This window comes from Serinus canaria, chromosome 1 (assembly GCF_022539315.1).
Source record: "Serinus canaria isolate serCan28SL12 chromosome 1, serCan2020, whole genome shotgun sequence".
Classification (NCBI taxonomy): domain Eukaryota; kingdom Metazoa; phylum Chordata; class Aves; order Passeriformes; family Fringillidae; genus Serinus; species Serinus canaria.
Window position 1 is genome coordinate 55575736 of NC_066313.1, and position 23453 is coordinate 55599188.

Here is a 23453-nt window from a genome sequence, read left to right on the forward strand (position 1 = left end):
GTGTTGTACATCCATTTTATGCCACTCTGATTCCATTTCTGCCTATCATAATTCTAAGTGAAGAACTGAGCCAAAGAGACCTGTCTTGGTCTGAAAGCCACAGGCAGTTTTGTTTGCTGCTCCTGTTCAGGAGTAAGTGTGGTATTTACTAGAGGTGTGAGGTTGTTTAATTACTAGAGTATTCAGTTCAGCAACATCTATGTAATTACATGTGATACATTCAAATTAACTTAGTTGAATTGAGTATATTGTGGAGATTGTGTAAATTCAGTAACAATTTGCACATAGACATTCCTCTTTCACTGTCTTGACCTACAGTCTAAAATACTACAGAACCCTCAACAACAGCAAAGAACAACGAAGAAAATCCCACCAAAACAAAAAAACCCCAACCAATCAAAACAACACCATAGAAATTTTAAACTCCTAAAACCTTTGTGTGCAAGTTCTGTTGTTGCTGTCTCTAATTCCTTGTTACCCAGTATCCAGCATCTGCTGGTGCAGGTAATCTTGCTCACTCACAGTTATTTTCTCTTGTTGGTAGGGGATTTAGTGTACAAGCAGTTGGCAATTTTGTATATAAGCACCCTTGACTCTACCCAAAATACCATTAAATTAGTAAGAATATTGCAATTTATTAATGAAGATGAGGGTGAGAACATTTGGTAGTTGCTTTCACGGAATCATAGTTGGAGTGTTTCTTAGAATCATACTTGGAGATAGTACTCAGCAGGCATTCCTGTCCTCTCTTTTTGCCTAAGAATTCAATGGTATCTGAAGTAGACTCAGCTGTTACAATAAGAATATAATTTGATGCAGCCCTTTACTAAAGCACATTTATCCTAAATATGTATTTAAACATAGTATTTTTGTAAGCTTTTGCTCCTGAATGGAAATTTACAAAGTGAAGAAGAGAAAAAGCTTTTGTAAAAATCTGTCTCAGTTTTGTTTTTGAACTTTAATAGGCAGTGCTATAAACCCTAGTAGTAATAACATACTTTACTATATGCCTTTTAAGAGTGATTTTACATTAATGAATTCTGTTTAAAAAACTCTGATTTCTAAGAATTCTAATGAGCTGGACATACTCCTTTTTCTTTTGTTTACTCAACTTTCATTCTGTTGAATGAAATGGCTCTATGAATTCAGTAGTTCCAGTTATTAGCTTTTTTTGTGCATAAAGTCCCCAATATGACTCTCATTACTGAAGATTTTTTAAAGGTTTTTGTGCTTTCTATGTACAGCAAAAACAAAAAATATAATGCTCAAAAGAGGATTAAGAAAACATATGTCCTGTTTTGACCTTGATATACCCAGAACATGCTGAAGGCTTAATTTCTACAGATTGTCCTCAATTTTCATTATATGAGACAGCTAGGAAACTAAGTAAATGCAATGTTTGCTGGTTATTTTTATTGGTAGTCAGATGTTTAAATCTACAATTAGTTATAATGAGCTGCAGAGATAGGTGATTTATTATTGCACATGCTAAAGGCTATGGTTCATTTCTTGTTTTATTTTAGGCTGTCAGGCCAAGGCTTGGCAAAGTCACCATGTGACATTTTCCATTTACATCTGTCACTACAGTCTGAATCAGTATACAATCTCTCTGCTTTGGTTTTAAGTGTAAAATATACAAGCCCTCAGGAATGTGAACGCAGGTATCTGCAGTAAAAGCTGAAGTAAATGGATTTAGGATTTTGCAAGCAATTAATCATGAAAATGCCTCTGGCATTATTTTAGAAGGAGCAGTTCTAAAAACCAGAAAATTGTATTTAATAATTTATTTCCTCACCTGTGAATTTTACAGCGCTTTGAGCTTCAAGATTCAGAAAAACACTTGTTTCCCAGGAAGATTACCAGAGCAGAAAGTGGAAACAAGCCCTTTAAGGCTGATGTAACTGTCCAAATTGGTGAAAAAGAAGTGACATTCCAGGTATGAATTTATATATTTATCAAGCTATAGCATGTTTTTTAAAAAATACTAACTTGTTTTCATGTCTTCAAGAATTTGACACACTTGGTAATAAAAGTCATTTACACTTAACTTCTTTTTTGTAGAATAACACATGGTATTTATTGGAGACACATTCAGATACTGGAATATTAGTTTATGGATGCACATGATTTTATTTCTAGATAAAAAGTCATAGTTTCCTCCATGTGAATCATTACAGTTTGGATGAAAGTAAAAGCCATTCAATTTCTTTTTTTTTCTTTTTTTCTTTTTTTTTTTCTGGTTTTATTGGATTAGAATAGCAGAGAGTACTTATGATGTTCTTATTGCTGCTTTCCCTTTTTCTTTTTGTAAAAACAATAGTTTGTCTTTGTTTACACTTCAAATAAAATCTAATGAGTGCTTGGTAATGTTCCGACACAGGATGTTGGGAAAATGGAACAAAGTAATCACATCAAATATGATTAGTTTGAGTTTCTTCCAATGAAGTTTATGACCTGCTAGGTGGTGAAATAAGTTCTTACTCAGGAAACAGATGCTGATCTGAGAATTTGAAGTTAATGTTGAATTTGGAGAGTCCAGAGAGTCTGTAGAGAAGGCGATTTAGTGGGAGTCAGAGAGATTATAATAACATTGGTGTTGAATACCACAAGAGAGTTTGTACCATGCCAAAATGAAGAGGAGAATAACAGCAAATGGGAATTTTTCAGGAAGAGTTGACTCTGTAGGAACTTGATTCAATTATTTTCTAAGCAAAGATTTTTGTTTTCATTTTAAATAAAGGTGATACATTCTGAAAGTACTTCTGCAGAATTGCCTCTCTTATACTCTCTGAATAGGAGGGCATAAGAAGTTAGCAGATGAAACAGATTCCAGACTAGAGCAGGAAGTGGAAATATAGAGCAAGAGCCAATTGAATCTCTCCAAAGTTTGGGTCGAAGTCGATCCTTCAGATTTTCATAATACTAATTGCTCTATCTCTTCCATGTTTCTCTGATGAACAGTTAATATTGGTGACTTTTTATTATATGTCTCTTTCATGAACAGCCTGAAGTTTTTTGCATACCCCAATGCTTTAATCGTATTGATTCACATTTTGTTAATTTTTTTCATGAAGAGTGGGTGAAGGAGTTTGTCTATCAGAAATTATGGGGTTTAGTTTTGTGACAGTGACAGTTTCAAGTTTGATGGATGAGACTGTATTACAGTAGTTTTAGACAAGCATAGCCTAGTTCACAGAAAGCTCAGATTTATCACAGTATAGCTTATTTGGTATTTTGATTTACTTTTTTTTCCTTATAGGTTCCAGCTGGAACTGGAATGTTAAAAAATCATTCTCGATCAGATACTTTCATAAGGACTTCCAGCCATAATCAACTGTTGGCAGAAATGATGCAATCTCATATGGTTAAAGATATGTGTTTAATTGGAGGAAAAGTAAGAATTAAAATTTCTATTCTCCCTTCTACCCCACGATCTTTAGAATGTAATCTAATTAATATTTTTTAACTTTTTAGGGCTGTGGCAAAACAGTTATTGCCAAGGAGTTTGCTGATATACTGGGATACAGCATTGAACCTATCATGCTATACCAAGTAAGGAAACTATCTGCTGATGATTATGCTTTAAATATGGTCTTAAATAGAGACTTTCTCACAGCACTAAAGGTGTTGGGTGTTTTTGCAAGCCCCAAGCCCTGTCAACCTTAAGTGCAATGTCATAACCAGTGGTCACTTGGTACTTCTTTGGAAAGAATTACCTGTTGTCTTAACCTCATGGCATAAGCTGAAAAACTACAAGATTTAAAAGTAGAATTAATAATTTGCTTACTTTTCACACAGAGATCACGTGTAAGGTTGTCTCCATAACCCTGAGGAATTAACGTGCTTAAATAAAATATAAAGCCAAGGGTCTCCTATGACCTTATGAGTCAAAATATCCGAATAGAGCAGGATATACAATTCTAAGTAATAATTGGCAATGCTGCAGGAAAACATTAGCATCAGGTTTAATGCAATATACTGGTCTCTTTCTTCAATCCCATTTCTGCTTTAATTTTTTCCCAGACACCATGGCGACCTCCAAAGAAAGAAATAGCAGTGGCATCTGATTTAAAAGTGTACTGGCATGTGGGGAGAAACACTGACACAGATGGGTGGTGAGGTTGAAGGGTTGGAAAAGTGAGAGCAAAATTTAAAAGAGAAATACTGATGATGATAAAAAAGACAGTCCATTTTATGTTCTCCTGCACTGCTGAGAACCTCCCCAGACAGGGTCCCACTGCTTTTCCTTCCCCCCCCCGTGTGGCTTCAGCTGATAAGAGTGAAAAACGTTGAAACTCTGTCTGCATAACTGGAGTCAGATGGATGACTTCTGCCCTTTTCTTATGTTTTAATGTGGCTGAGTGGGAGCAGATTTGGGTTGCAGGGCTACGTATCCTCATCAATGTTATGCCATGTTCATAATAATGTACCTGGATTCCCAGCAGTGCCTACTATCTTTTGTCTAGTGAAATATATCTATATCTGTCTATCTATATATATCTATACATCTGTTGAAATAGATGTATTGTTTCTGAGCTAGAACTCTGGGTCCAGCTGCTCTGAGTACTTCTCTCTGTACTTGTCACTGTAAACATTGTTTTAAATTATCCCAGAAAAATAACTTCTGCTACTTGACAATCCTGCTTAAGGATGAGCCCACCCTAACCCTTATATTGTTGAACATGATACAATATTTGGTATTCACTAGCGAAATTAGATAATTATTTACTTAAAAACATGGCCACTGTTTCTCAACTTCCTACCTTTAATTAGTATGGCTTCAATAAATATGAGCAGAAGGCTTCAATTTTGGAGTCACATGAGCAGAGCTGACAATGGAACTATTTATTTAGTAAACATCTTTCTTTGAAAGGGATCTGTAATTCCTATAAAAATAAAATCTAGGAAAGGATTTGAGGTCTCACTGAAGAGCATATTTCCTTTGGTTTCACCAGGGTTTAATCAAGCTCAAAGGGCAAAGAGGTTTTATAGAAAGGCTTTTAGTGATATCAAAACAGTATCAATAAAGCAAATAAATGACTAAGAGCTGCTTGTTCACTGTAAATTGCTGTGTAGACAAGCCTAGGTAAGATCCACATATGTATCTATACAGATAAACGTTTCCTAATGTACAGTGTGTTACATAAACTCAGAAGTTTTTACAAAAAGCAGTGTAAAAAAATACATGAATGTAGCTGAACTGTAAATAGAATTTCAGAATGCATTTGTTTTTCTAAAAATATATAGCCTCTCAGGGGCTTTGCTTAGCAAAGTAATAGGATAATTTAAAGATGGAACAAATGTTAAATTCATACACTAATTCAGTAGTGAAGACTATAAAAGTTCGACAATGCTGTAAATTTAGCATATTTTTCTACTTTCATTCAAAAACATGTCTTCTGGGGTGTTTTTTCTCCAGAGAGACATCATACTGTCCTGAAGCTGTTTCTAAAATTAAGGAGGCTTTTCTTAGTTTTATAGTTGCTATTTACTTTCTGATAATTTTTGCAGGCACAAAGATGAGTAGAGAGACATTTACCTTTGGTCTGAAGCAATAGCACTGTTTGTGCTCAGTCTGACTGAAGAAATTAATTATTGAATTTTTTTTTAATATAGGTATATATATGTATATGTATGTGTGTGTGTGTGTATATATATATATATATATATATATTTATATATATATATATTTATATATAGTCTTTACTTTTAGTATTTGCTTCATTGTTCTTTGCAACTGAAGTTGATTGAAGGACTTGAATAGTGTGGAAAGGTTTATTTCTCTATATTGATTTCACAGAAAAAACAACTCTAATAAAAGTTTTTGTGTTGTGAAGTGAGGATCAAATTTACCTAAAGCAAATCTTTTGGGACATAGATCATCTCTTATACTAACAATTGGCTGAGAGAGCAGTTTCTGTCTCATTTGTGATATCTGACATCATTATATGGATTTCTCATTATATGTAGTTCCATGTAGGTAGGTTGCTGAGAAAGGAAACTCATCCTGATTAGGAAAGGATTGTTTTTAAGTTGTCTCTTAATGCAGTTAAGCAACAGCAAGTGAGAAGCAGTAACCAGCTAGTGCTTTGTGGACTGTAACTAGGGAACTTTTAGCCCAAATGCTTAAAATATTTTCTCCCCCCAGAATTTCAGAGGGGAAAAAAAGTAACAGTCAAAGTCATGTTATAACAGTTTGCCAGAACTTGCTCCTTTTCTTCCCTAGCAAAAACAGTTTTGTAAGCACATCACTAGTGTTTGTGTACTGTGGTGTTTTTGTTTCTAGGACTTTTTTTTTTTTTTTGCCTGACCTCATAATTTTTCTTTACCAAATCCTTCCAGTTTTTTATTTGAGAAATACTAACAAATTATGAGTCCAAATATGCATAAAAAGCAGGAAACATAGATTCTTCACCTCATGATTGCCAAGAACATGATTAGTACTACAAGCCATAAAAAATGGCTAGGTTGGAGGCTTGTGTTGGTATTAGCTGCTCGAGGGAGTGCAAAAGAAGTTACCCTACTTAGTTTTTCTCCGAAACATACTGTTTCCTGTATACAAACTACTTTAGAAAATAAACAATGAAATGTAAAACACATAAGTTATAATGACTGCTACAAATTAAAATAAGCTTTTTGTTTCACAAGGCAATATATTGTTGCCATTGCTTTGTCAAAAATAAGAGGAGTAATTAATTCTTACACTTCAGTTACCTCCCCTCCAATGGGAGGCCTTTTTAACATTAGAGTATTATAAGATTAGTTTTAATGTCATATATTTAGTGATTTGAATAAAACTTATTTAAAATTAAGTTAGAGTAAATAAATAAAAACAATAAATCACTGGGCAGGTACTTAACCATAAAATAAGTTCCTTACAAAAACTGTGCAGGTGTTAGCAATGGTATTACTTTTTAATCATCCCTTAATTAAATCTCATTCAACCATTTAAATCACAATGTTATATTCATGTTATATTTCAGAAAATATTTTGCACAAGTTACTCTTCTGAGTTTATCTGCAGAAAATTAATGCATGGTTCTCATTGATGGAATTAGAGATGGACATACTGTACAGCATACCAGGCTCCCAGTCAGTTCGTACTGTATGTTGTTTCATTTCTCTAGAGGTGAATTATGCAAAGGTGTGTTAGTTAAATATTCATTACAGCATTTGCTAGCTGCAGAATGCGCAGTTCTTAAGAAGTCCTAAGCCCACATTTTTCTCTTTTATAAAAATGTTTCATGTGTAATTCATTAATAATACAGAAAAGAGTGAACACAGCAGTAAAACAAGAGAAATGCAACAATAAAAATACGGTATGCTTTTGTGGATTTGAATGTGAGACTTTAAATTAGATAAATGTGGAAGCACAGAAAGAACCAGACTTTGAACTATTATTTTAGGGCTATTAAGGAAATGTAGAAAAAGGAAATTATTCAGGCCGTATGACATAATATATTCTATTTTTATTCTTTAAAGTTCAAAGGGTTTAGGGTTGTGAAAAAGGCATATGCAAAAGCTACAATTACAACAGAAAATATGTTTTTATCTGATTCTGGCTTGTGCTCACAGCACAGCCTGAGCAAGGAATTTAGTCTTTCAGGTCACAAAATTACTGTTATGTCTTTGTTTCTCTCATTCTTACCTGCTGTAGTGGAACATCTAAAATATATGTGCTAGATGATATGCTAGGTTTTGTCTTTGTATTTATTCCTTGAGTATTATTTTGTGCTAGGCTATGTACTTTTGATAAATTCTATGTTATGGGCTTCTTTCTTACCCTGTTCATTATTCTCTGATGCTTCCAGCAATATTTTCCTCCTGAGAGGTGGAATGTCATGCTGGTTTGTGTTCAAGATTAATGTTGAAATCTTAGCTCCTTCAGGTGGCTTCCTAAAAGAAATTATTCTTGTTTGCTCCAGGTGTAAATTGCTGCCCCCTTCTGTGCACAGGCCTGTGTACAAGCTGTCATGTGCTTGTGTTTTGTTAAAGAGGCAGGGGGGAGAAAAGCTTTTGTTCTTGTTTCAAAGGGGTGATATTGGCAAGCCTAAAACTTCCAAAGACTATTTAGCATTTTGTGAGTAGCTTTGTGTGTGTATTGCTAACACTTTGGAAAAGTAGTTGACAATTTCCTGCTAATCTTCGTTTATTCTTAGGAAGAACAGAATGCAGTTTTTTAAGGAGAAAGCATGTACTTGTAAATTAAGAGAATTGATCATAATTATATTCTTCTGATGAACTGATACTTCCAGGATATGACAGCTAGAGATTTGCTACAGCAAAGGTACACACTTTCAAATGGAGACACTGCTTGGAGACCATCGCCGCTTGTTACTGCAGCTCTGGAAGGAAAGCTTGTTCTTCTTGATGGCATTCATCGAATTAACCCTGGCACTCTAGCTGTGCTCCAAAGGTCAGCATGGGAGCTTGGATAGGTTGGGTGCACGTGATGTGTGTACTGAGTGCATGCATACTGAGACCTTAAGTTGCTGCTGGTTAATATGGCTTTGGAACTTAAGGAATAATGTAAAGATCGAGTTGAGCACTGAGGTTTCGTAGAACATGTAGTGCTCATTTTTTTATTTAAGAGCAGAAGCAATTCTTTAATTTTTTGTAAACTTAAAATAATACAGGAAATTTCAGCCTGTTGGAAATGTAGAGTGTAAGTCTGAATTTTGCAATGAGCTAGATTTTACTCTAGAATTATGTAATTGATTGCAAAGATCTCTTTCTAAACATTATTTCATAATTCAATAAAGAATAAATTCAACTTTGCAGAAAACAGTAATAGCGAATATTATGCTAGTAATCATTTATACTGTCCGGTCAAATTTTTATGCCGTTTCATGTGCATGCATCATATACCGCTTTTTGCAAATCAGAGGACATAGTGAGCTTTAAAAGCAAGTTATAGCAAAAGCATTTTCTGCTTTCTCTTATTATATATATGTGCAGAAGGACAGAACAGAGTTTTATACTTGCCTGTGTTTTTGCCTTTTCATCTATTTAGTGTTCCTTTCTGATTTTTAGTTTTGACATATGCATGAATTATAGTTAATCAACTTCTGCATATGACAAAATAAAACCTGGGCCTGTATGTATATTATAGCCAGCTGAAAGATAGCATTTCAAGAAGTAAAAGTATATTATTTGTTACAAGCATAACAAAAAAGTAGTTTCATGCCATTTATGTACACTCCACTGGTAAGACAGATTATTTTATTTTTATGTTTTTATGAATTTAAACGAAGTTGATTGACTGTGCACTAAAACTTATGTAAATTATTTTGCCTCCTTGTCTGGATGCATCTTGAGTTGGTATCATCTTTTCTTTTTACCGAGGTGTATTTTAACTGAGATAGCTTTTAAAAACACCTTTATATATTATAAAAATTAATCAAAATCAAGATAGAGCTTATTCTTTCTTTTCAGACTAATACATGACAGAGAACTGACTCTCTATGATGGCACCAGATTGTTAAGGGAAGATAGATACCAAAACTTAAAAGAAGTATTGCAGCTCTCTGATGAGAAACTACAGGAAAGGTAAAGTATCAGCTACGACTATAGAATGCAAACATTTCAATTTTATAATTTTTTGTCTAATAAAAAAAATGCAAAATGCTTTTCTGTTAAACTGATTCCTTCTAATTGCTTAGAGAAATGTCTTTTAACATAAGATTCCTCCTTAGCTCTATTTGTGGTATGGCAAAATTATATCCTGTTTAGAGTGCTTGAACTAAAAGGAAAACATTCAGTAGCCTTTAAGAGAAGGAGTTAGAAATTGAAAAGAAATATTAAGTATATACAAAAATAGATACAAAGCTATATAGTACTTAATTTTGGAACATTTTTATTAAAAGTCTTGGAAAATAAAGCTAAATTGAAATTAAATACTACCTGTTACTTTCTTTTGCCGCATGAGCTAGAAAGCTGGTATTTAATTTACAATTAATATGGGGCAGGAAATCCTAAGGATGGGTTGGGACCTATCATGCTTATTCTTTTTGTTCCTTTACTTCCACTTGTCTGCTAGAAACATTCCACAGATGGAAGTGTTATGCTGCAGGGTGTGCGTGTGTCCAAACTTTGAAGAGGCCTGATAGGTTTATGCAGGGGTGCATTCATGCTATGCCACGTATTTTCTCTCAATTGTTTTGCTGAATCTGATCTTTTTCTTTGGCCTTCATAGTCCATCTAAAAAAAACCTGCTTTTCTTTTACTTCTGAGTTGTTTCCATATTTGGGGTTCCTTTTTCAATCAAAATACAGTGGATTTAAAAAAATAGGCAAGAACTGCTCCTACAAAACCAACAAAAGACTCAAACTTCATTTTAAGCCTACTTGTTGCAAATTCTGTCCAGTCTGCAGAGGCCATACACCTAGCTAGATGGGCATTTCCTGCATTTGTTTTATTTGTGTGAAGAACTCTATATCAGGGAAATGTTCTGTTTATCAGGAGTTTAAGCACAGACTTTGAAAAGAGCAGCAAAAAATCTCCCAAGGGCCCATCTGTGATGGTATCCCTACTTTTTACTGGATGGCATGACACTTTTTACTACAAAATATATCTGTTGTGCCAGTCTCCTCCCTGCTCTGTGTTCAGAGTCTTGTCTAACGTGCTTTCAGGCAGAATGGCAGTGGCTATGCTGTTTTGCCTAGTGCCCTTTAGTTCATTGCCAATGTACTCCAAAAAACCTGGATAGATCATCACACATTCATCTTCAGAGCTGCCACTCCTAGTGGATTAAATCTCTCTCACAAGAATAGAGATTTACGATCCTGCACATTGTCCTGGTTTAGGGCAAATTTGGAGAGAATCCCCAAAAAGGGCTTCTCCAAAAGCAAACCCACAGGCCCCTTCCCCAATTGGTTCAGGAAGAATTCCTCGGAGAGAGGTGGAAAGAACCTGTTTATTTGACAAGCACAGCACCCCCCAGCACACACAATGAACAATACCGGATGACACCACTCTTCCACTGCTCTGAGAAAGATGACAAATTCAGAAAAGTCTCTCCTGGGGGTTTGCTGTTGTCAGTCCCTCCGGTGCTGAGGCAGCTGCTGCAGCCACAAGGTGTAACCTCTCTCTCTCGGTGTTCTGAATCCCAGTCCGGAGCAGTCAGCAGGTCCAACGGGGGGGGGGGGGGGAGAACAGTCCAGAAAGGAATTTGGACTGTTTAGCTAAGGTAACTAATGAGAAGGGGGGAAAGAAGCAAGAGCAAGCAAAGCAGAAGCGAAGCAGAAGCAAGAGCGAGAGCAAAAAGCAGGGCAAAAAGCAGAGAAGCCGCAACATGCTCTGGTGCTATCTGTATGTCCCGCCGAGTAGCTGATAGGAGGCCCAAAACAAAACTCTCACTCTGCCAGTCTTAAAGGCACAGAACATAATATCCAGCATAAATTACATACACACGAATGGGGATAACAGTCACCCTAGGACATTCCACCCCTTATCCCCATATCGTCAAACAACTTCATTCTCACCCCACAATCAGGTCTCCCTGAGGTACACATCGTGTTGTTCCATCTCTCTGCATCACCCACCATGTGCATCCTGGTCCCTGAGCAAAAACAACCCCACTGATGGGTTTGTCCGTACTTGAGGCAGAATTGATCCACACTGTCCTCCCTAACAAACCTTTGACATGTACCACTGGGACTTTATCTCCATCTATTATATTCAGGGACTCAGACTGGGCAGGACCTGCTCGGTTAGTGGAACCTCGAGTGTTAACTAACCAGGTAGCCTTTGCTAAGTGCTGCTCCCAATTTTTGAAGGATCCCCCACCCAAGGCTTTCAGTTGGGTTTTTAGTAGCCCATTGTACCTCTCTACCTTCCTTGCAGCAGGTGCATGGTAGGGGATATGGTACACCCACTCAATACCATGTTCCCTAGCCCAGGTGTTGATGAGGCTGTTCTTGAAATGAGTCCCATTGTCTGACTCAATCCTCTCAGGGGTACCATGCCTCCAAAGGACCTGCTTTTCAAGGCCTAGGATGGTGTTACGGGCAGTGGCATGAGACACAGGGTAGGTTTCCAACCATCCCGTGGTGGCTTCTACCATGGTCAGCACGTAGCGCTTGCCTTGGCGTGTCTGGGGCAGTGTGATGTAGTCGATCTGCCAGGCCTCCCCATACTTGTACTTGGACCACCGCCCACCGTACCACAGGGGCTTCACTCGCTTGGCCTGTTTGATGGCAGCACACGTCTCACAGTCATGGATAACCTGAGAAATACTGTCCATGGTTAGATCCACCCCTCGGTCTCGTGCCCACTTATAGGTGGCATCTCTACCCTGGTGACCTGAGGCATCATGGGCCCACCGAGCTAGGAATAACTCTCCCTTGTGTTCCCAATCTAGGTCTATCTTTGACACCCCTATCTTTGCAGCTCGGTCTACTTGCTCATTGTGTTGATGCTCCTCATTGGCTCTACTCTTGGGGACATGGGCATCTACATGGCGGACCTTGACAGGTAGCTTCCCTACCCTAGCAGCGATGTCTTTCCACTCATCAGCAGCCCAAATTGGTTTTCCCCTACGCTGCCAATTGGCCTCTCTCCACCTCTCCAGCCATCCCCACAGAGCATTAGCTACCATCCATGAATCAGTGTAAAGGTAGAGCCTTGGCCATTTCTCTCTCTCAGCAATGTCCAGGGCCAGCTGAACAGCTTTGAGTTCAGCAAGTTGACTTGATCCACCTTCTCCTTCGGTAGCTTGAGCGACCTGTCGTGTGGGGCTCCATACGGCTGCTTTCCACTTCCGGTTCATCCCTACAATGCGACAGGAACCGTCTGTGAAAAGAGCGTAGCGTGTTTCCTCTGGTGGCAGCTGGTTATATGGAGGGGCCTCTTCAGCCCGTGTCACTGGGTCTGGTTCTTCATCTGTGACACCAAAATTTTCACCTTCGGGCCAAGTTGTAATCACCTCCAAAATCCCAGGGCGATTCAGTTTACCTATACGGGCGCGCTGAGTGATAAGGGCAATCCACTTGCTCCATGTAGTGTCAGTGGCATGATGAGTGGAAGGAACCTTGCCTTTGAACATCCACCCCAGCACCAGCAGTCGGGGTGCCAGGAGGAGTTGTGCTTCTGTGCCAATCACCTCTGAGGCAGCTTGGACTCCTTCATAGGCAGCCAAGATTTCTTTCTCCGTTGGAGTATAGTTGGCTTCAGAGCCTCTGTAGCTTCGACTCCAAAATCCTAGTGGCCGACCCCGAGTCTCCCCAGGCACCTTCTGCCAAAGGCTCCAGGACAAGCCATGGTTCCCGGCTGCAGAGTAGAGCATGTTCTTCACATCTGGTCCTGTCCTGACCGGACCAAGGGCTACTGCATGAGCAATCTCCTGCTTGATCTGGGCAAAAGCTTGTTGTTGCTCAGGGCCCCAGTAGAAATTGTTCTTCTTGCGGGTGACCAGGTAAAGAGGGCTCATGATCTGACTGTACTCAGGAATGTGCATTCTCCAAAAGCCTATGGCACCTAGGAAAGCTTGTGTTTCCTTCTTATTGGTTGGTGGGGACATAGCTGTGATCTTGTTAATGACATCTGTAGGGATCTGATGCCGTCCATCCTGCCACTTCACTCCTAGGAATTGAATCTCACGAGCTGGTCCCTTTACTTTGCTCTATGGTTTTCCACTGAGTCTGCTGCATATAAAGATCATCTGCACACAGGTATCTTTGTGCAACACTGTCCAAGACCCGTGCCCAGAGGCTGTGAGGATTAACCCCCCTCATCATTCCTTGGTCGATGACAGGATCATGTGACAGGGATCCCAAATGCCTGGCTTCAGTGCCATCCAGGATTGTGGCCTCACCTGCAGCATCCCAGAGACGGACTAACCAACTAATTATGGATTCATCGGGTCGCCGGGTGTAATCCTTCCTTAGGCCACAGAGGTCCTTCAGGGAAAAGGACTCCATATGGGCTTCTGGTCTGGCACCTGCTGCTTTGACTTCTGATTTTACATCAGGAGGCGCTGAGGGTCCTTCTCCTGCATCCTCCTCATCATCATCCACTGGTCGATTGGTCTTGCCCGTGCATTTCCCACTTCTAGTGCTGGTAGCTACAGCCATTGGTTTAGCTGCTGGCTTAGGCTCACTATCTAGCTTGGCTGTTTTGTCTCCCTGCCCCGCTGCCTCTGTCTGCTGGCCAACTGTATCTAGCAATGTGCGATAAGCATATGCCAAGGCCCAGCTCAGTGCAATGATCTTTTTCTCTTTAGGGTCATCCTGGTACTTCTCTTTCAGATATTTCCCCACCTCAACTGGGTTCTGAATTTGATCATGGGGAAAGTCCCAGACTATAGGGTCAGAGAATTCCTTCAGGATTTGGCCCATATTCTCCCATTTCCCACACCACTTAGGATTTTCCACACCTGGGTCTATTCCTGAGTCAGGGATCTCATCAGCCCGGCTAGAAATCTCAGCCCTCATTCTAGAGATGCAGCAGACTATATAGAGCAAGCTTACCAGATTGAGTACTAGAAAGATGGTCTCTTTAACATTCAGGGGAAACTGAACATTCTCCAAAAGCGATGCAACAGATTCAGAGGAGAAGAAGGAAAGCAAAGGCTGAAAAGCCTCACCCCCTGCTCTTCCTCTAACAATCTGGATGCATAACCATAGCCATGAACCATTCACACCTGGAGCAGACCCCAGCATGTTTACAAACTTCTTGCAAGCTATTACCACCAAGCCCAGCAGGATAGCTACTCTGGTCACTGCCCCTCTGCTGTAAAAGCTACATATTAGAGACAATACAAGAGCTATTTCTGGATAAGAAAACAAACCAAGGGACCATAGAGGTATTAAGATCTCAAAAAACCTTAGGGACCAGAAATGCATGCAAGCCTTCCCCCCAATAGACATTATGAATTCAAAAAGCATGTCTATTAACTGCTTTACACTGAAACAGAATAATGGTAACCAAAATGCACTCAAAACAGGGTCTCTCCACTCTCTCTCGAGCCCCACGTTGGGCGCCAAGATTTGTCCTGGTTTAGGGCAAATTTGGAGAGAATCCCCAAAAAGGGCTTCTCCAAAAGCAAACCCACAGGCCCCTTCCCCAATTGGTTCAGGAAGAATTCCTCGGAGAGAGGTGGAAAGAACCTGTTTATTTGACAAGCACAGCACCCCCCAGCACACACAATGAACAATACCGGATGACACCACTCTTCCACTGCTCTGAGAAAGATGACAAATTCAGAAAAGTCTCTCCTGGGGGTTTGCTGTTGTCAGTCCCTCCGGTGCTGAGGCAGCTGCTGCAGCCACAAGGTGTAACCTCTCTCTCTCGGTGTTCTGAATCCCAGTCCGGAGCAGTCAGCAGGTCCAACGGGGGGGGGGCGGGGGAAGAACAGTCCAGAAAGGAATTTGGACTGTTTAGCTAAGGTAACTAATGAGAAGGGGGGAAAGAAGCAAGAGCAAGCAAAGCAGAAGCGAAGCAGAAGCAAGAGCGAGAGCAAAAAGCAGGGCAAAAAGCAGAGAAGCCGCAACATGCTCTGGTGCTATCTGTATGTCCCGCCGAGTAGCTGATAGGAGGCCCAAAACAAAACTCTCACTCTGCCAGTCTTAAAGGCACAGAACATAATATCCAGCATAAATTACATACACACGAATGGGGATAACAGTCACCCTAGGACACACATCCATTTTTGTTCTAACAATGGCTGTTTTGGCAGTGGGCTCCCTTCAGTCTTCATTATCGTTAGACCATGAGCACTTGTCCAAGCTGTCTTCTTTAATGATTGTTCTGCAGACCCTTCTCCTTTGTGTCACCTGTGTATCTACTTTCCTTCTTTTCAGACTCACTGAGTAACCTTTTGGTTCAGTGGCAATTGTGCATTGTTATGGCTACTTTGAAGGCTCCAAAAGTTGGGGGGTTTTTTGCTGTCCTTGAAAGGCTGTCTCTCTTTCCTTCAAGTCTGACTGTACTGCTTTTATCTAACCACCTCAATATTTTGTAATATAATGTTTCTGAGTTGCTAGGCTCTTAATTATCTGTTTGACTGACAGTGAGCTTTCACTCTCTAATCCATAAGCAAGGTGTGTCTGTTGTACTAAACAAGAATGCATTTCTGATTAGTACTGGGTCTTAGAAACAAACAGATAACCCATTGTGTAGTCATTCATATGTCTGGGAGCTCAGTGTAACCATTTAGCACCATCTTGGATGCCAATGAAAATTCTTGTTCCTGAATTATCTGAAGTCCATTTTTCTGAGAATCCTCCTAGGTGAAGTTTTCAATCTGCCTTTGTTTTCTGTAATGACTTATTTTCAAAAACTAAGTTAAAATAATGCAAACATGTATCTGCTTTGGTTTTGGCTTTGGGCTTCTTTGGCATCACTTGATGACTCCTCTATATAGAGAGGGTATTGTTCTCATCAGCCCTTGAGGAAATGAAGGTCTTCCAGGACTTCATCCTGGTTTTGGTGACTTCCATATTCTGAAAACATTACTGCCTTTTAACTGCCTCCAGGATGCAATGTCAGTAATTACTGTTTGATTCCAGGACTGTATTTGACCTTGCTATTCATCCTTTTCAGCAGTAATTAGTCACTGCAAACTTCAGTACCTTCCAGTGTTGCAGAATCCAGCAGAATTGATCTATCAAATCATATCTGAGGTTCTGACAGCTGATTTAATCACAGATTTTAATCCCAACAGTGCTCACCATCCCTCCTTTGCCTGCAATACATTGTATTTGGAGAAGCTACATAGAGTATGTTATAATATGAATTTATTAGCAGATAAGTTGGGCAAATTCTTACCCAAATCACAACTGGGAGATGCTTTCCGTATTGATGAGAGACATCTCTCTTGCTGCATGCTAATGACTAGTGCCCTTAGCTGGGTTTCTGAAGATAAGATGGCTTTACTTACCCTGATTTGCTGGATTTGACTAAAGTAATTTCAGTGTGACTGCTTTTTACCAGGCCTGTTAAATAGATGATGTCATTCTCAGTTTTGTTGGTACTGAATCTGTAATGTTTGAGTAACACATTGTCTACCTAATTTTCCAATAAGGGAATATTAATATGTTCCTGCAGTTTTAGTGCCTTTAATCTTTAGGGCTTCAATAGTAAAAATACTCTTCCGTGTAGTAGAAGAGAAAGAAGAAGAGGATCAACATGTTTGCTTGTGTTTTTTCACTAAAGGGATGGTGTTTCAGATCATGCTGTGATCTTGAGAAATCACATGCCTCTGTGTACAAATGCAAACAGTATTACAGTAGAGAATGTGAATGTGCTTAAACCGTGATGTTGTTATTAGAGGCGCTGGACAAAGAGGAAAGTATGGTTTGGTTTTCAGATTGTTTTCAGTTTTTGCAGATTAGAGCAGTGTTATTAATATGTTACATATATGACAACATTTCAAAGTTTTATTACTTTTGTAAGAGCTAATAAAGTGTATTTTGATTTTAAATTAGGTTAATTAGTATCATTGAGTAAAATGTTCACTATTATTTCATTACATTTCTACGTCTGTAGAAAAATTTCCATTTTTCGAAGAAGGGCTTCAGGCTGGTGGGTACAATAGCTCTTTCAGGAGTGGCAAGTGCAAGCAGTGCATTGCCTTTGGGACAATTAGTTCTGGGATACTCCTTGCCCTGCTGAAAGCCTCTAAGCTGCAAAGTAACTATTGGTGGCCACAGAGTCTTTTTTCCTGTGTTCTTTAATATGCCAGTTTGGCTGTGAAGTTAAGTTAGCAAATGGTTGCAGAACTCATTTGCTCCTCTAAGGAAACTAAGAATTCATGTTCATGAGTTTAAGGAGAAGAAAAAAGCTGCCCTTGAGAAAGTGACAGATGGTCCTTAAGGATATTTTACATAGAAGGAAATTATAGCTGCTGATAACTTATTCATTTAATGATTGCATGATTCATTTCCCTGAAGAAGTTTAGAGAGTAAAAGAAAGTGTGTCCAAGGAGTGTGCATATTCAAGACTTCTGTGTAGAATTTCTTCTGTAATCATCCATTACTTCACCCAGACAGATACTGTAAAGGTAGCACACAGCCTTTACAAATCCAGCAGTGAAGTGTTTGTCTCAGGATACAGTATATAACCTGTTTGTGTGGGTATACCCCCTCAGCACACACAGATGCTAAGTTCGTGGTGTGGTGAGCAGAAAGGCAGCTATTAGAGGAAAATCTAGGAGTAGGTACATCATAGGATAGTTCAAAAACTAAAAGAAGTCTCTCATAATGCATGGGTGGTTTTAATACCTTGCAGACAGTGGATTCTTTTCTATGTGGTTAGGTTGAAAGGGAATGCACAGTAGATGAGACAAATGTGTGTAATTGTAGCAAGGAGTAAATTTAACAAGTAATAGAATTTTAATTGCTTATATTTTTTAGCTTTTACTTCTTTTGTTGTTTAGGGGTTTGACTTTTTTCCAGATAAGTGAATTTTAAGATAAAGGCATCTGTTAATGTTAGACTGTGGTGAAATATAAAAGAAACAGCAAGAAAATAACAACAGGTCATTTTGGTTCTAGGGTTTGAATAATTCCCAACTTACAAAATTTGATAGAAAATGAGATTTATTAAATCATGTTACAGGAAGAGATAATCAAAAATAGTTTAGTCTTACAAAAGTGGCATTAGAAATGCCATTCTGCATTTTATTTTATTCTGTTTTTTTAATGAGATACTTCAAATGCTCATAACCATGGTCAATAACAAGAAAAACTTTCACTAAAATCACCCTGATCTGTGTGTGTGATTTTCTTTATAAGAGCAATGGTGGTAATCCTTGGCTGAAAAATTAAACAGTGATGTTTAATTTTATTAGAAGAGTGCCTTGCTGCTTGTATTGTCAGTAAATGTTTAATAGAGAGAAGGATAGACTCTTTGCATGAATCAGTTAATATCACATCTTCCCACTACATTTGAGGCTCATTAATTTAAAAGATGCCAAATTTTTAACAAGTTACACTTACTTTGTATTCATCTGTAAAGCCCACAAGATTTCTTGTCATGTCAAAGATTTCTTTTCTGTGAACCACAGCTCCATGTAAGAGCTCTCCATATTGTGTTCTTTTTGAGACTTGATCTGTAATGTGATGGAACAATTTTGAAGCTCTTCAGTTGTTCTGATGGAAGATGGGAACTTAGAGAGCACTGCAGAACTGAGTCATTCATGGTGTTTGTTTAATAATACGCTTAGCCTGATATTTTCAGAATTGCCAACATCACTCCAAACAATAGGCTTTTGAAATAGCCAAATAGTTTTTTTCATGTTTACAACCTGGAAACCTATGGCAGTGATGTTGTCCAAGTTTAGAGAGTACGTCAATGAATTGAACTGATATCACCAGATTAGCTGGCCCTGACTTTGCATCTCCTCTCCTCCCACTTTTTTCTGTGCCCACCTCTTTTTGTGGCTGTCCCCACCAAGCCCTTTGAAGGTAGTGACTAGGAGGTGATACAAAAGAAATATGATTCCTTCACCTTAAAAATTGACTCCTTCTTGTGTACTCTTACGGTGTTGTAGAAGGGCCAGAATTTGATGGCTGTCTGGAAGAGGGTTGCTTTTTTCCTTTGTAATGTTAGGGAAGGTAAGTCTGAAAGTATATGTATTTATCCTATCTAGGAAATGTTTTTTTCTATAATAAAGTTGGCTACGGTTCTTTGAGCTTCTTTTATGCTTAGTGACAGTGGCATTCCCATTGGTTCCTCTTTCATGTGATGTTTTTGGACATCTATTTCTATTTTTATCAATCAGAGAGTAGCTTCTAGGCTTATGACTTTCAGCTGAGAAAAACTCATATCACCGCCTTTGTTTGCTTTGATACAAGATACTGCTGTAATTACCCTGTTATATCACAGGTTTATTGTTGTGATGTACAGATGAGCCAACTATGCAGTTTGTCAGTTTATGTCTTCAGTAATTTGTGTGGAAAATGACATGGTAACTGCAATATAAATTGCCTAATCAAATTTCACTTGCTTTTTCCAAATGAACATCCTCTATTTTAAAAAGAGTACTGTAAAATTAGTTAATGAAAACAGGCCCATCTTGCACAAAATTTGACTGGCTTTTGTATCTGATGTGTTACTCCATTGTTTCTGCTGCTTCTGGAGATCATCTCAGTTGGTCAAAGCATGGTGCTAATAACACCAAGGTCACAGGTCTGATCTCTCTATGGGTCATTCACTTAAGAGCTGGATTTGATGATCCTCCTGGGTTGCTTTCAGCTCAGACTATTCACTGATTCTGTGTGATGCTGTGGTGTGCTGTGGCACCAGTAAGTGCCCAGTCAGAGGAGGAGAAAATACTACAGAGACAAGGGATACGAAAGATGTGAAGGTGGGAAAGATGTCAAAATCCAAGGCAGCAGTCTTTTAGTGCCCTAACATACACATCTAAAAGTTGTATATTAAGTTTGTGTTGCAACTTTCCATTATCTTCAGTGGAGTCAAGACTGTTAGTTACCAAATCCTCAAGTGAGAACTGGGAAACACTGACTTAGGCTAGGAGGTCAGTCCCATAAAGAATCAAAACACAATAATAATAAAAGTACCTTTTACAGCCAGGAACAGTGTGTGTTTTTTCACAGGAAGCTGTGGAGGCAGATAGGATGAAGAAAGGAAGTTCAGAACAGTATTAGAAAAAAATTTTGGGCAAAGAGAAATTAAAGCAAATAAATTTCTATCCTATGATGCCTTTGAAAATATGGTTGGGGGGTGCTGAAAAAATATGAGAGGGGCAGAGAACTGGTTGTGGCTAGACTTTTGTGCTTGGTTGATTTAAGGAGCCAGGACAGCAATTCCAAAGTTCTTGTAAATCTTAATCTTCCACTGGAAAGACCTGTCTCCTCATGCTGACTCTAAAATGAGCCAGGGATGAAGTGACTGGTTTGGTGTTTGAAGCATAATTTTCAGGAGTGTTAGGAAGTTAAACATATTAATCCAGGGACCATAAAGAACATCTGTAAGGGAATGTTCCTAAACTGTTACTAAATTCAGCTCTTCACAGTATCTAGGCAAATCTCTACAGTGTCATCCTTTCTGTCAGTCTAATTCAGTAAAAGAAGTTACTCATTACTGCAGCTCTGGTAGGTCTTCTTTTGTCCCTGAGTTGCCTGTGAGACACCCTGTTCTAGGTAAAGCACTTGTAAAAGTCCATGAAATTAGTGAGATGTGCCCATTTCAGACATACAGCACAGTAGACTGTAGCTTAGTTGGTTGTATTTGTCCATCCTAAGGCATGCAGGTCCTGTTGCAAATGAAGAGACTTGGATAGACTTATGAGCATTAAAAGAGTGTGTAAATTTTAAAAATTTCAAGTCACTTATGCAGCCTGTGTCTTTTTTAAAAAAAGTAAAGTTGCATTGCAAATGATCTGGATATACTATGATAGATTTCAGTACAATAATTTATCTTCTTCTCATCTATTGTAAAAATTAAATCTGATTCCTTAAGCCGGGTGATGCATTTTTAAACTCTTTTTTTTTTTTTTTGCAGGTCTATCTTTCCTATCCATCCTTCTTTCAGAATAGTGGTCTTAGCAGAACCTCCTGTCATTGGAAGTAGTACCCAACAATGGCTGGGTCCAGAGTTTTTGACACTGTTTCTGTTTCATAATGTTCGATCTTTAAGCAAGAGCGAAGAAATTGAAGTTATTAAACAAATGGTAAGTACATTCAGTACTTTAGGCACTTACTGGCTTACTGAACAGGATTATTTGCTACATATAAAATATATTGCTATTTCAGCGTAGCATAAAGGAGCTGATTTTTGAAGTTTGTCAAAACAACATACCTACTTCTCTTTTAACGGCATAATTCTTATTTTAATATCAAATGCTGCTGTAATAAAAAATACTCTTTGTCATAAAGCAACTGTGGCAACTCTATGGTTATTGCATACATGGAACTTGGATATCTTGCAATAAAATTAATACTGTTTTTTCTTTCAACCAGATTCCAAATGTACCCAGTGTTGCTGTGGAAAAGTTGTTGTCAGTAACGCACAAGCTTCGGGAGACAAATGATGCCACTGTGAGCCCTTTTTCTTCTTCTTTTCTCTTTGAATTTACTGTCTCCTGCTGTGACTGTCTTTACAAAGGCTAGGTCAAACGTGCTAAGCTATACTGTTATTTCAAAGGCTGCCTGATTGGAAAACCAGCCCCAGAAAGCTATTGCTGGCAATTACTGTGCTGCGTACTATAAACTTCTTTGATTTATGATGTATGTATTTGGAATCTCCATAAGTTTTAGGAATTTGCACAAATCCCAGAGAATCAGAAACAGACCACAGTGAGTTTAGGTATATGGCTTTCAGTGGAACATGCTGAGGTGCCTTTTGAATGTGTATGGATATAATCACGTGTTCAGGTATTTTTTTTATTACTTTGCTTAAATAATTGGAAAATTGGTAGTTGAATTTATTGGGGCTTTTTGGGCAACAGGAGCTATGCAGTCTTTATAAAATGACAGCGGGCAGCAGCAGTGATTCAGAAAATAGAATGCTCCAGGACTTATGGCTGCATTGCTGCTATAGGCTATTCTATTAACAAAGTAATGTCAGGAAAAATAAGTTCTGCTGACAAAGTGACCACAGAATTCTTTAAAAATACAGTTAAATCATGGTGAAAAGGAAAAGAAATTATTGCTATGGCAGCTAAAACACAGCATGCCTTTGATGTAAGTAAAATGTAAAACATTTTTAGTAGAATCCAGCAGTACCAGCTTAACTGGTACTTAACAAATTAAATTCGTTGTCCTTAGTTTTCACTATTTTAACATTGATTATAGTTTTTATAGTTTTACTATTTAAGAAGCTGAGAGAGGCTGTTACATTCTTTGGAGCTTAAAAAAGTAGGTAAAAAACTAACTTAATGTTTAGGTATACTGTTAGGACAGTTATAATCATTGGTTGAGCTTCCTACATCTAAGGTGTAAATGTATAAATGGAGACATACCATGCCTGAATAGAGCATCACAAAAATCTTTTCCTAATATGTGGATATCTGTAGAATTGTGAAATATCTAAATGAATTATGTGATGCTGAATGAGAAGTGAGTCACAGTATGATTCGAGAGAGGATTCTTGTAGATCAGCGGAGACATAAGACATATTGGGAACACCACACCTGTGCAGAGAGATGAAATGTGTGCCTAATGTACATTAGGCTATTTATAGAGTTGTCTAAGTAAATAAGTCTCTGCCAGAGATTATACTGAAATATAACCATTGTTTAAAGTAGTTTTGTTAACAATAGAATACCTGTAAACTGTTCACTCTGTGGGCGTTGTCCGCATCATTGTAATTGTTTGCTTGATTTACAATAGAATCTGGAGGCCACAATCAAGACCCTGTTGAATTAGATGCCTCATAGATACATATTTAAAAAACTGTCACAAACACAATTTTACCTTTGCAGTTGGTCAATATAAAAAAACCCAAACAAATCAGGTAATAGAGGAGGAAATTTTGTTGACAAAACTTTTA

At 38.3% G+C, this 23453-nt stretch overlaps 1 protein-coding gene across 1 annotated transcript in view; it reads left to right on the forward strand.

Annotated features, from left to right (window-relative positions):
- VWA8 (von Willebrand factor A domain containing 8) overlaps nt 1–23453 on the forward strand; it is a 188389-nt gene that overhangs the window by 49549 nt on the left and 115387 nt on the right. Inside the window, exons 10-16 of the mRNA XM_018908692.3 lie at nt 1811–1936; nt 3260–3394; nt 3475–3552; nt 8256–8416; nt 9436–9549; nt 21465–21633; nt 21923–22000. Coding sequence (XP_018764237.1) covers nt 1811–1936; nt 3260–3394; nt 3475–3552; nt 8256–8416; nt 9436–9549; nt 21465–21633; nt 21923–22000 — 861 coding nt within the window. The remainder of the gene's footprint in view (nt 1–1810; nt 1937–3259; nt 3395–3474; nt 3553–8255; nt 8417–9435; nt 9550–21464; nt 21634–21922; nt 22001–23453) is intronic.